The following is a 13237-nucleotide window of genomic DNA, read 5'->3' as shown; positions in this document are numbered from 1 at the left end:
ATCTTTAATAACACATTATAATTTATAGATTTATATTTCTTTTGCATTGTGTTCATTTGTTTTTCGCACGTTTTTGATCATCTTTATTATGTGTATTTTGTTTATTTGCACTTTTTTGTACTGCAAATGCTGCACACCAGTTTGATCTTCTCTCTAAAGTTATATTTTTGTTACATTTGTTTTTAACATTTTTCACATTTAACTGACGAATCAAACTGCCTGCAGTAGTCGGTTAATATTTTGTTTTAATAATCTAAATCTCCAAAGTGAAGCTTTCAGATAATAGAGTGGAGTATGAAGTATGAAGTGGCTTAAAATGGAAATAAAGTGAAGTACAACTACCTCAAAATTGTACCTCCTGGCTATAATTTACACATAAACACAATGAAGTAATAAGATAAGATAAAATAAAATAATCCTATCCATATTTATTAGGATGATATTATATTTATGATATTATATTTATGATTTATTAGGGGACATTTACAGGATTACAGCAGCATAGTGGAGTATATACAGTATATATATATATATATATATATATAATGGATAGTGCAAACAAGAGACAGTAAAAAACAAGATCAAAACAAGTATTATAAATCAGTAATAATAATAAAACAGTAATAATAATAATAAAACAATAAAGAATATTAAGTAAAAAATCCACAATAACTAAAATATTATATATACAGACAGAATCATTTTAGTATTGCACAGTGTATTAATATGCAAACTACTGGACTTCTATAAAATAAATGTGCTTTTTTGCGTTTAATCTTTCACTAGAATAAACAGTTAAACCCGGCGGACTCATGAGCACTGCCCACCAGAATGAGGTTCCTCCTGTCTGACATTCAGCGGTTCTTTTTTTTTTAACTGCGCAAGTGCGAGTCGGTCCAACTGACGACGTCTTGAATAAACGTAATTTTTTGTGCGGCAATTAATTAAAAACCATTAGATAAAATATACGTGCTTAATTCGAGGTTAGTTTGTCTGTGGTGTAATTTTTAAAGAGGAGAAAGAGGAGTAAATCGGTAAAATTAGGGCTGAGTAGTGAGACCTATTTTGAGAGGCGGAGCTCGCGCTTCCCTCCGTTCGGCGAGGCGCGTTCATAATGAAAGGAGCGCGTGAGCGGCGGTTGGTGTGACTTCCTCGCTCATCACGCACACGCTACATTGTGTTGGAAAGCAAGCACGTTGTTGGGCTTTTTCTGTACGCGCTTGTGAACTTTGCGCCCGAAAATTTCTCCTTGGTTTTCAGGGAGAAACCAGATTTAAAAAGCTACGAGCTATTTTCTTTCTCAGGCGTCTTGTAAGTTACGAAAAACATGTCGGCCTCGGCGGCAAAAGTGAGTAAAAAGGAGCTGAACTCGAACCATGACGGAGCGGACGAAACCTCCGGTAAGAATGGCGGCCTCCTCTATTCAACCGCCATTTTCTTTACTTTCTTCTTCTAACATTTCATTTGCGTTGTATGTTATTGCTTATATTTTTTTTGCCTCCGGGACCTTCTTTTGTGGTCGACCGTTGGTTGCAACGGTGGTCGCGCGCGTGTTCACATTTCTGATAACAGCTAGCTAGTTAGCTCACCAAGCTAACTCATTTATTAGCATGCCTGCTGTTGTTTCAGTTCAGACCGGTGCTGAGAGGCCATGTTAGCTTAGCATTATCAAGCGTGGCTCAGTTGTGTCGTTGGCTATTGACTTGGTGGCCGTGTGCAATGCTGGAGGGTCATTGTTCTGCGTATCGTTGTAAAAGTACATTTAATTGACCTATATGTTAAGCATATATATTATGGTGTTTAATAACCTGGCAATTTTGGCCATTTCATGCGGGCATTAGCAGTTAGCCAGCTAGCTAATGTTGTTGTTGTAGTGTTACCTAACGCTAGCTTGAAGACGTTTATGTTTTGTTACTGGTGGTCAAAATGCAATTTAAATCAACTGACCCTTCAATCAGAAAAGCTAGGCCATTGTTATATTTACACAAATGGTAGCAGGACTACACCATACGAGCAACAGTTTGGCCGTTAATGGGGGTATTAGACTCTCCTGTAGCTCAGTGTCTCTCTCTCTCTGTCCCACATTTGAACCACGCGGCCTCGTCGGTAGCAGCCGGCAGGAAACGGAGAAGTCTTGAGCCGCGAGAGCTGCAGCCATTGGCCGCTCGTATTAAGCCCTGTATACCTGGCACGTGTGCCGTATTATTCCGCAAACGAACGCAGGATTAATTTAGAAAGATAGATAGATACTTTATTAACCCCGCAAGGGGAAATGTGTTCGCTACAGCAGTCATTTATTGATGCAGGTAAAGTAAAAAAATATTGAGTATAAAAATGCACAATATATACAATAAAAATACCTGTAAAAAATGCACAATATTTACAATGAAATACAATAATATTAAATTAACTGAACAATATGTAAACACCCAAAAGTGCATGATGTGCATTCAGCTTAATTCCGGATCAAAAAGCAACTCACAATGATGGCAAATTAACTTGATTTTAAAAACACATTGTTTTGCATGCATGCACGAGTTTATTGATAACATCCATTTATTTTCTTTTTACTAAAAGTCCTGACTGTTATGTTTTGCATATTTTGTAACGCATCTGTCTTTTTTTCTCCCCACAGAGAAAGAGCAGCAAGAAGCTATTGAACACATCGATGAAGTTCAAAATGAAATTGACAGGTAAAAAAGTCAAATTATTATAATTTGTGGATGTAATGCTGATTTTCTGTCTGTCCACAAAACTCAAAATTAATGTTACTACACATTTAAAATGAAGAGGAACTAACTAGTGAATTCAGATGCTTAAATCTGGGTTTGCCATGAAAATCTGCGCCCTCATAGTATACTGCTAAATTCCCCGGTGCCTGATTAAATATACTTGAAATTGTAAGTTTTTTTATTTTTTATTTGGTTTGTGATATTTTTTCCCCTTTTTAGGTTGAATGAGCAAGCCAGTGAGGAGATCCTCAAAGTAGAACAGAAATACAACAAACTCCGTCAGCCATTCTTTCAGAAGAGGTCAGAACTGATCGCCAAAATCCCCAACTTCTGGGTCACCACGTTTGTCAACCATCCACAAGGTGAGCAACTCGACACAAGCTTTTTATCGCCATGATCTCTTTTTTTATCTACACTGACAAAAGTTTGAGTAATTTGGACAGTGACTAAAGTTGAAGTGTGGTCTGTATATTATTTCCCCTCACAGTATCTGCTCTACTGGGAGAGGAAGATGAAGAAGCACTTCATTACCTGAGCCGAGTGGAGGTGACCGAGTTTGAAGACATCAAGTCAGGCTACAGAATAGATTTTGTAAGTGAAGACACACACACACACAACATGGAGGTGCAAAGTGTTTCTTTGTGTTCTTACTCTTCTGTCTTTTTGTTTTTTTATGTCTTCTAGTATTTCGATGAAAATCCGTACTTTGAAAACAAACTACTTTCCAAAGAGTTCCATTTGAACGAGAGCGGAGACCCGTCTTCAAAGTCGACAGAAATCAAATGGAAATCAGGAAAGGTATGTGTAGTTAAACTAGAAGCTTCTCTTCTTACCTGTAACCAGTTAAATGGCATTCTTATGATCATCTTGCATAATTAAGTGTTGTACAGTTCAGACATCTTATGTTTCTCTGTTTGTAGGACCTGACTAAGCGCTCCAGCCAGACACAGAACAAAGCAGGAAGGAAGAGGCAACATGAAGAGCCAGAGAGCTTCTTCACTTGGTTCACTGATCACGCTGACGCCGGCGCTGACGAGCTCGGAGAGGTCATCAAGGACGACATCTGGCCAAACCCCCTGCAGTACTACCTGGTATGTTTAAAGTTGGACGTATCAATAAGCAAACATCTGTTTAAGCGGTTTCATCTTCCGATAAAATGTGTTTGAGACTTTGTTACGTGTGAAATAAAAGTGCTAAAAGGCGACTCTTTTATCTCCAGGTCCCTGATATGGATGACGAAGAGGGTGAAGGTGAGGACGATGACGAGGATGAGGAGGGTCTGGAGGACATAGATGAGGAGGGAGATGAAGATGGAGAGGAGGATGAAGAGGACGATGGAGAAGATGGAGAGGTAAAGTGATGGTGGTGTTATACGGATGTCTCTTTAAGAGTAGCTTGTCTTCAAGCGGTCACTGACTTTCTGATGTCTTGTTTCAGGATGACGAAGGAGAAGACGACTAAGAAATAATATCATCTACTCAGACCCTAAACCTTCTATTCCCCGTTTTGTTTTTCCACTCATGATCGGGAGCAAAGGTTTTAATTTTTTTTTTACTTTTTTATATATAAATCTGCGTGTGCTTCATTTTCCATTCTGAAGCCTCTTCACCTCGCTGGTGCCATGTTATGTTCTTCTTTAGACTCGTCTAAGGCCAATGAATTGTGAGTACCATCCCCAAAGTCATCTCAATAATAATAATTATTAAATAAAATAAAAATAGAAGCAGCACGGCATCCTGAGTAGAGTTTGAAGACGATTCACACAGAATTCCTCCAGTTAAAGGTTGTGGTAAGATGACTTAAAGCCATGGTGTAGTGACCCAGCGCTAGTTAACCTCAATTTCTTTATCCCCCGTTTAATTTCCTTAATTTTTTTCAGTTGGGATGTTGATCCCTTGAAAGAAACTTGTTGTGTTTTTTTTCACCCCCTATGTGGTTAACGAGTACCAGCTCATTCCTTTTGACTTGTAATGTTTCGGGGGAGGGGGGAGGGGCAGGAGTATGTTGGTTATTTGGGGAGAGTGGTTATTTTGACACATTTCTATGGGACTTTTTTTTTTTTTCATTGTATTGTTTTACAGATATCCATGAGATTTGAAATGACATTTTTAATAAAGAACAAAATGGAAAAAAAACAAGCTTGTAAATTTTGGCCCCCTAACTGCTTCATGGGTAAAATAAAATAAGACCTGTCGTCTCATAGAAGTTGCATTAAATCACCTTTCATTTGGGTGGGTGGGAAAGAAACTGTTTTAAATTTGAGGTGTAAAACTTGCTTTGTTACAATAATAAAACTTACTGTGTTTACACGTGTGGGAGTCTCCAGAGTGGGTGCATAGAAAATTTATTTACAAAATTTTAGATCTAGGTAGCAGCGAAGGCACCTGGGTTAATCGTACAATCACAAGTCCCATCAGCTCTTGAAGGATTTTGGAGTCACAAGCAGGCTGGAAGCAAAGTCTTCTCTTAGTAGACGCTGGGTGATTAAAGCCAGGAAGGTGTGCTCCGACTCCTCAAATCTGTTCTCTGTGATCGTGTCCGGCCAGTCAGTCGGCTGGAAGGCCCAACCTGGATGTTGGAGGTAGAAACACAAAGGTGATTTAAGTTTATAGGCACCATATTCTATACATTCAGTGGTGGGAATCAAGCAAAGTGTTTGAGAGCCTTTAGTCTGCATAACTTTTTTTTTTTTTTTTTTGAGATAAAAGTTTCATTTAAATATTTCAAATATAGTTGCCAAGTACATTCAATCATTTTACTTTAAAAAAAAACTTACCCTACTGAATTAAAGTATTTCACAAGAACAATTGGCTCATTACCATTAATTACCATATGCTTTGTAAGAAGTGAACAAAACGGGCATAAAAAGTTTAATTTTAAATTTCTTGGTGGTTTAAGTGAAGTTTATCTCATCTCTCAGTATGGAGACAATAAACTTCTCCCATTAATAGAAAATGTGTTGTGGCACCGTCGTGGGTTCCTACGCACCTAAATGAGTTTTACACCGTGGACAGGTGGCCGCCGTCCACGAGAACCCCGGGAACCAGGAGAAGTGTTTATTTGCAGGCCAGTGCTGAGTAACGTTCGCCTTTCTGAACGTTATCACTTCAAACTGGTGTCCGTGGGGGTTCTCGAAAAGCTGGACGTTAATCATTCGGCCCCCGATCGACGTGTCGTTGCGGCTGGAGAGCGCCAATCGGCTCGGCACGAAGTGGATATCCGTCCCGACCGCCAGCTCGTGGCCGCACGCCCTGCACAGTAGCAGGGTAGCGGCGCTGCTGGTGCCCCCCTCCGCCACGGCTGCACATGCCTCACCGGGCTGGTATGCTGCGGGATGAAACAGCAGTGCGAACGAAATATATTGCATTATTAACCTCTCCAGCTGCTTTACCAGCAGCCACAGGCTCCGCTTGTGCATCATTGTTGCCTCTCGCGCACATGGAATCACAAACTAGCTTAGCTTAAACTCCTAGCTAGCTGTTTTTAGCTGAGGTGAACTAGCATCGATGGGTGTCGTTGCGGTACCAATCGAAAGTACACCAGAGCCATTACTTAACAGGTCAAGAAGCACTAAAGCGTAGTGGCCATCTATATATTGTATGGTGATTAGTGGGCGTAAGAAGTGTCTAGCTTAAAAATAAATTGCGTTAGCTTGATGCTAACTAACGGTCGGAAGTAAACGCCAGACCGGAAATACGCGCCAGACTCAGCAACCGGAAATGCAGTTTTCTCTTCTAGCAAAAACTAAACTGCGCACATTTAACTTTACAGTCACAAAACAGTCAAATTGATATTTACTCTACTAAAAAAGCCGTTTAAATGTACTTTAGCTGCATTTATACTGTTCAAAGACGTTTTTATGTGGTAACCGTGGTGTCCTCCATTTTGAGTTTCGTAGTGCTCCCTCTGATTTTAGAGTAAGAAAGAGGTAGAGTAAAACACAAATTAACAGTTGAATTATATATTATATAGGTTGTTTGTAAGGAGATGGAATAATATGGGTGTTTTAACGGTTGATTTAAACAGCATCCGTTACTTTCAGTGGTCACCACGGGCAACGCGTATCGTAAACTCGCCTCCGCCAATCACAGAACGGGATACTGCAAATGAGCCAATCAGAGGTTGTCGATTCAAACAACCGTCCGCTCCACAGACAAAACGCCGAGATTCATCATGGAAACACTGGGTCTTAGTTGATTCTGAATGTTGTTGTAACGTCTCGAAAATAATGAAAACCCGGGAATCACCACCACCGGTTCACGTGCACGTACCGGAGACCACACCTGTACACGTGCACATGAGGAGGAGTCCACAGGTTATTCTTTTACCGGTTTATTTTACTGGAATATTGTTTTGACGATATATGAATGAGGATACACTTTAAAATACATCCCAAATAACGCAGAGTAAAGTTACTCTATTTTGTATTTTACAGCAAATTTGTGAAAATCACTGTTTTACATGTTTTATTATTGATGAAAAAGTGTGTTTAATGTTACAGCCGGTAGACATTAATCTAATTTTATTACTTTATATACTGCTGGGTAGATCAAGAGATCAATACAGTTTTATCTTAATATATGATTACGTTCATTTGTTTATTATTCTTTTATTATTATTATTAGGAATCTGCAAAGTTGCCAAAGTTATAATATTTCCCTGTGAGATGTAGTGGAGTAGAAGTATAGAGTGGCAGAAAATGGAAATACTATATATAAAGTACTAGTTACTCAAAAATTGCATTTAGTTAAAAACATTGGTAAATGCATTTGTTAGTTTATTTGCAGTAAGTTGTAATTTCTCCCCCTTTAACCTACTTTCTTAAAGAGTTAACAATGAAATAGACTAAATCATCACTTGATTATACAGTTTTATGTGTTTTTTTACCTGTGGAATTCCTCCTTTTTAATGCAGAATCGGATAAAAGAGTCCTCGGTGAGGGGAGATGGAGGGAGGCCGAAGGTGCGGACGCCGTGGATTCCTCCAGGAAGACTGTCCTGCAGAAGAGACATGGGCTCCTACCAGTGTCAGGTCTCTTCACAGTGTTTATGTCTCACTGCAAGGCTTTCAACTAGAGCTAAATAAATAAAATAAAATATATATATATATTGTTATATATATATCATGGAAGATGAACACGATTTGGAGAGAGTAAAGGGATATTCTAGCAGGAATTTGCTCTAAAAGAAAACTGAATTTAAAGGTATACTAGGTAGTATTGTAGGTTGCTGTTTGTAAACACTTTAAAAGTACTTTAAATACTTCAGAGCCTGAATATCCTAAGAATATTTTCAGCCCCTGGTTTGATTGCAGATACGAAGATAGATGTATTTTATACATTATTGTACGTGTAACCTGTTTGTTTGTGTCTTGTGATCAGAGAAGCAGAGCGGAGCATCGATCAGAAAGTAGAGTCGGACATCGACGTGATGATGATGAGGAGGAAGAAGAGCTCGATGCAGTATCTAAAAACCTCAGTGTCCTCCTCAGAGAGCAAGAGAGCATCCGTCATTTAAAGAAGTAAGAGTCTCAAAATAAAACACACACATTTAATAGAGTTGAAAACAAATTAAAGTGATTTATTTATTTTTATTTAGCTTAGCTCAACTTATCTTAACGTACCGTTTATTTTATCGTATCGTATCTTATCTGCTGACAGGTCAGATTCTCGGGGTCAACACAGAGAGACCGACGTGCTCCTGAGGACGCTCGTAGAAGCAGAAATCGACGGCGTAGCGGTCGCTAATCAGCTGACAGCGCTGAAGGAAACCATCGACAGCCTCTCTAAGGTAAGTCTGGAAGGACAGAAGCAGGATGGATGAATGGAGGACGGCTTCGTTTGCAGTACATGATCATGTTTTTATTTATATTTTTTATTTTTTTTAAGGTCAAGCGGCTGTCAAAGTTGCACGCAGCGTCACTGGGACGGCAGCAGGAGTTGCTGCTGGAGAAGATCGAGATGTTTGACAACACGAACCACAGCCTGCGAGAGCTCCTCAGAGACCGGAGTGAATACGAGGTACAGGAAGGAGGAGAAGAAGCCAATCAAGGAGAACCAACTGTCAATAAGTCTCTTCTCACTGGTATTTGCATCCACAGAGAGAATCGTCGGTGTGGTCGGAACAGAGAGACGCCTTAAAGAAGAGATTGACTGACAGCGAAGCAGAGAACATTGTGAGTAACTATCACCTGGTCATGTGAGGTGAGACGTTATCATCAGCCTCCAGACATCTGACGAGATGCTTCTTGTGTTTCTTCTTCTCTTCCAGAGACTCTCGGCTAAACTCACCAACAAGGAGAAGGAGGCCTCTAAGCTTGCCGTGCATTTGGACTTTGAAAAGGTTTGAAACTTTACCATCAGATCTGGTTCACGAAAAACATTTACACACGGTTGTATTCTGTCATAACTCGGTGGGAAACAGGTGGATATCTCTCACACACCTTTTAATTAGGAATAGTTCAGATGTTTAGACGTGTGGTTGTATGAGGTTCTTCTCCATCGTCAGTGTTTCACTACAGTGGAGGAGTGTGGACGTATGTTAGACTCCTAAAAGCATCAATATCAGCCGAAGTGAACGCTGTCACACAGACCTTTATGAAGCCGTTATCTATAATCTCTCTTCAAAGACACAAGACTCCATTGGCTAAGACAGTAAATCCTCCTCTAAACATCACATTTATCCCCTTTTAAGCTTCAGGTGTTCACAAATGCATAAACTCCCCCTCACCGTCTGCTTCTCTTCTTTCTCGGCAGGACAACGTGAAGACGACGGAGGAGCTTTCAAGAATCCTGCAGTCGACACGCCATCATCTGGAATCTGAGCTGAACAGAACAGAAGCAGAGAAAGTCCACCTGGCCGCTCAGATTCAGGTCTGTGATGATGTCGTATAGGACCAGGATTTTAGAAAACACTCTGAAACAAACTGTAGCAGATCAGAAGCAGGTTTTTCTTTTGCCGAGTAGGTTAAAACTTAAACTTACTACACATACGAGGAATAAACCACTTCCATCAGTTCTTCATAGCTAATCCTGGAAGTAGCACATTAAGATATGTATGGATGAAGTGATGGTTATGAGCAAATTTAAACCCTACAGACGATTGTTTACCTTATAAGATACATTATTCTTTTAATCCTCTCTGTAGCACGACTGAGTAATAATGGAGCTGATAGAGTTCTACATGTTCTTGCTATGTTTAGTTTTATATCGTGTTACCTGGTCTTTCACAATGTGGCCCATCTGAAACAAGCTTTTCGTCACTTTCAGACTGTTAAAGCAGCTTTGAAGGGACTTTTACTATCTTTAAAAGCTTTACCACACTGTAAAAATACTCTACTTCAGTAAATGTACTTTGTTAGATTTCACCATTGAAAGGTGTGAATGTCTGTGTCGTTCTCTGTGTGGAGCAGAGGATGCAGCAGAGCCACGAGCAGCAGCAGGAGGAGCTTCAGGCTCTGCAGGAGGAGCTGCAGACTCTGAGGCAGCGGAGAGAGGAAGAGGAGGATGAGGAGGGGCGTCAGGACCAAGAGGTGCTGGCTCTGCTGACCCAGCAGACCGAGAGAGCCCAAGAGTCCACCAGGCAGCTCGCTGCAAAACTGCAGGAGAAGGTCAGTATTCAGAAGTATCTCAGGGTCCACACCACGAGGTCTGAGACACGTGTGATGGGCAGAGATGGGTCCTGGACACAGAGTCCTGGTTCCTCGGGATGATCCACAGACCTCTTCGTGGTTTATCCTGCATGTAAATGAGCTTTTATGCAAATCAAGTGGAGAGGAAGTTCAGTTCTTGGTTCAGCAGCAGTATTCTAGAGAAACATACAGGTTACAAGGTAATGCATTGTGTCATAGGGACATAAGAAAAACACAAGAAAACTACATCATATATGGAGGATGTAGTTTTACAGTACAGACAGTAGGATACAGTGAATACAGTAGGATACAGTACATACAGTAGGATACAGTGAATACAGTAAGATACAGTACATACAGTAGGATACAGTACATACATGTTGGAGGGAATTAACAGTTTCCCACTTGTTGAGTTTGACTTTACTGTGAATCTTGTCTTGTAGCTCTTTCCTCATTTGTTCAGAAGACTCAACAACCTTTTCTAAACGATCCAGATGTGAAGTAACTTGACCGTCTATCTAAATATTAATTAGACATCTTGTGTACTTTATTTGAGGAGTCCCAGTTGGCTCAGGCTCTGTCCACGTCCAGCGACTGGTGCCTCCGCCACTCTAAAGAGTCAGCAGCTAAAGGACGTCTGGAAGAAGACTTTTCTGCTCTCAGACTGTGAGTATGTGTGACACAACATCATGATGTGTAAGGCCCAAAAATACATTCACACATTTTACTTATTTATGGAGGCGTTTCATGATAGAATTTAGATTTTTATAATGCAAAATAATGAAGTAAGAATAGTCACATATAATGTTCCCTCTGCAGCAGTTTATCATCTAGTTAAGAGAAAACACATTTACATACAATTATTACTTCTAAAGTTTTTAATAATTATTACTTTTTTAAGCCATATTTTTCAAACCAATAAAAATATGGTTCTAAAAAAATGCATCTTTTGCATTTCTTTCTGGTTTATTCAAATCAGTTGTTAAACTCTATAAATTAGTAAGTCTAAGTTAATTAGTAAGAATAAAATGTTTAAAGAGTGAAATGTGCTGTGAGTGTCATTTTCGATGTCATCCTATTTGAAAAGTTTGCGGTATAAGAGTCTAGAGAAGCGACATGAAGATAATATCTTTATGAATTTGGAAGACGTGTAATAAACTGTGACGACAGCATAACTGGAGCTTCAGCTGCTTCCTTCACAGTCAGGCGAGCGAGCTGAACTCTCAGCTTCGTTCAGCGGAGGAGAGGAGTCGGGCGGAGAGGGAGGAGCTCAGGGATCATCTCCATCACCTCAGCGCTGAAAACGCCTCCACGAAGCTGGACAGCCAGAGACTCAGGGTACCTTTAAATATAATATCTATAACGCTAAGTCAGATATGTTCCAGGAATACGTGATACAGTGCAGCGTTCAGACCGTCATGGAAAACCTGGAGAAGTCATTGAATTTGAAAATAGCAGTTTTAGGTGGCGGAGACGTTTTTGAAAATAGAAACACCCAGAGAGTTTTATCTATATTGTCTATATTAGATCTATATTGTTTAAACATTTCTTTAATGTTCAGGAGGATCAGTTACATCACTGTTCTCTGACTGGACTAACGTCAGACTTTTATTTTTTAACGTTTCAGAGAATGTAGGTCATGAAAATGTGCCTCAAAGTCTTATTAATTAATTGGTAAAAATGTGTTTGAACCCTGTCAGTAGTTCATGTATTAAATCAAAATGCACTGTTCTCTACATTATGATCGCTGAGTGTTTATTTATATTGTTTTGGTTTATTGGATTTATTTTGCAGCTCCTAAAAGTACATTTTTTCAACAAAAGTTTGACAGAAAATTTAGTTAAATGTTCTGTTTTAACAGATTCTTCTTCTAATGTTTTATCCTATTTGATGACTAAATGAGATGTGGTTCACACATCATATTTAGGGTCAGCTGACGTCCTCCGAGGAGAAGCTCCTCGATCTGCAGTCTGAAGCTCGTCGGCTGAAGTCAACGATCAAAAAGCACGAAAACCTGGTGGAGAAATACAAGAAGAAGGTAAAGTCACTCTCAGAGATGAATGTTTGTGATAAACTGGATGAAGTGTTTCCTTAAATACTTCTTCTCTGAATAAAATGATCTTGGATCAGCTGGAAAATGCATCGTCACAAAGCTGAAAACAGGCTGTTTGTTCTTTTTAGAGAGATGGATGATAATAAAACACTGTCGGGAACATTTTACTGCACCATCAATCATTTTACTTGACATCATTAAAGTACATTGTGTGATATTACAAATATACTTTTACTTAAGTAAGGTTTTGAATCCAGGATGTTTTTACTGAAAGAGTAACAGAGCAGCTTCACAGTGTGGTATTTGTACTTTTACTGAAGTTTTACTGTGACATAGTTCTGAAAAGACAAACCGGTTTCTGCAAACATGCACTTTTCTTTTTGCAAATAAATCCCCAGAGGCTGTTTGCTGTGTCAGTAGTGACATCACTCTTCTCTGCACAGGTGCAGCAGGTGCGTCTGGAGTCGGAGGAGCACCGCCTGAAGCTGGAGGCGACACAGGAGGAGGCGCGGGAGGCGACGGTGAGCCTGGAGAGGGAGACGGAGCAGGTGAGGAGGGAGCTGCTGGGCCGGCTCGGGGAGCTGGAGGCGCTGCCCGACCGCCTGAGGAGGGCGGAGCTGCAGCTCCGAGGCGCCCGGCAGGAGGCCGACGCCCACGAGAGGAGGAACGCGGAGCACAACTCGGCCCTCGCTGAGGTCAGACACAAGGTACTTAAAGAACCTGGGAGGTTTGGTATCGCTTGAGAGTTGAAGAGAAGGTTTACGTTGTTGTATTTCAGCCGTTAGTTTGTTGAAGTCAAAGGTTTTTAAACTAAAGTCACAGG

General features: G+C 40.2%; 3 protein-coding genes across 3 annotated transcripts in view; 2 read left to right on the top strand and 1 right to left on the bottom strand.

Moving 5' to 3' along the window:
* Nucleotides 1–1121: 1121 nt before the first annotated feature.
* Nucleotides 1122–5045, top strand: seta (SET nuclear proto-oncogene a). The gene is made up of 8 exons (XM_076078875.1): nucleotides 1122–1400; nucleotides 2636–2693; nucleotides 2952–3094; nucleotides 3220–3323; nucleotides 3417–3530; nucleotides 3653–3823; nucleotides 3952–4083; nucleotides 4170–5045. Exons 1-8 carry the CDS (start codon nucleotides 1328–1330, stop codon nucleotides 4191–4193), a joined length of 819 nt encoding a protein of 272 aa, XP_075934990.1. The 5' UTR covers nucleotides 1122–1327; the 3' UTR covers nucleotides 4194–5045.
* On the bottom strand, nucleotides 4270–6433 carry LOC142934328 (uncharacterized). The gene is made up of 2 exons (XM_076078876.1): nucleotides 5721–6433; nucleotides 4270–5300 (listed from the first exon to the last, which is right to left on the bottom strand). Exons 1-2 carry the CDS (start codon nucleotides 6151–6153, stop codon nucleotides 5146–5148), a joined length of 588 nt encoding a protein of 195 aa, XP_075934991.1. The 5' UTR covers nucleotides 6154–6433; the 3' UTR covers nucleotides 4270–5145.
* Nucleotides 6434–6635: 202 nt separating this feature from the next.
* LOC142934324 (outer dense fiber protein 2-like) overlaps nucleotides 6636–13237 on the top strand; it is an 8786-nt gene continuing 2184 nt past the window's right edge. The window contains exons 1-13 of the mRNA XM_076078871.1: nucleotides 6636–7047; nucleotides 7647–7763; nucleotides 8113–8252; nucleotides 8392–8521; nucleotides 8620–8751; nucleotides 8832–8906; nucleotides 9002–9073; nucleotides 9487–9603; nucleotides 10143–10340; nucleotides 10918–11027; nucleotides 11564–11699; nucleotides 12289–12399; nucleotides 12858–13121. Of these exons, the coding sequence (XP_075934986.1) occupies nucleotides 6730–7047; nucleotides 7647–7763; nucleotides 8113–8252; nucleotides 8392–8521; nucleotides 8620–8751; nucleotides 8832–8906; nucleotides 9002–9073; nucleotides 9487–9603; nucleotides 10143–10340; nucleotides 10918–11027; nucleotides 11564–11699; nucleotides 12289–12399; nucleotides 12858–13121 (1920 nt within the window). The 5' untranslated portion in view covers nucleotides 6636–6729. The remainder of the gene's footprint in view (nucleotides 7048–7646; nucleotides 7764–8112; nucleotides 8253–8391; nucleotides 8522–8619; nucleotides 8752–8831; nucleotides 8907–9001; nucleotides 9074–9486; nucleotides 9604–10142; nucleotides 10341–10917; nucleotides 11028–11563; nucleotides 11700–12288; nucleotides 12400–12857; nucleotides 13122–13237) is intronic.

Source organism: Anarhichas minor, unplaced genomic scaffold (assembly GCF_050575085.1).
Source record: "Anarhichas minor isolate MPS153535 unplaced genomic scaffold, ASM5057508v1 ptg000068l, whole genome shotgun sequence".
Taxonomy (NCBI): Eukaryota; Metazoa; Chordata; class Actinopteri; order Perciformes; family Anarhichadidae; genus Anarhichas; species Anarhichas minor.
Note: the sequence above shows the minus strand (reverse complement) of the source record. Positions and strands in the feature narration are given on the sequence as shown.

Coding starts and splice junctions, on each gene's coding strand:
- seta (XM_076078875.1), top strand. CDS start 1,328: ATGTCGGCCTCGGCGGCAAAAGTGAGTAAAAAGGAGCTGAACTCGAAC. Junction 3,095..3,219: donor GTTTGTCAACCATCCACAAG/GTGAGCAACTCG, acceptor TTCCCCTCACAG/TATCTGCTCTACTGGGAGAG. Junction 3,824..3,951: donor ACCCCCTGCAGTACTACCTG/GTATGTTTAAAG, acceptor TTTTATCTCCAG/GTCCCTGATATGGATGACGA.
- LOC142934328 (XM_076078876.1), bottom strand. CDS start 6,153: ATGATGCACAAGCGGAGCCTGTGGCTGCTGGTAAAGCAGCTGGAGAGG. Junction 5,301..5,720: donor ACGGTGTAAAACTCATTTAG/GTGCGTAGGAAC, acceptor TCCAACATCCAG/GTTGGGCCTTCCAGCCGACT.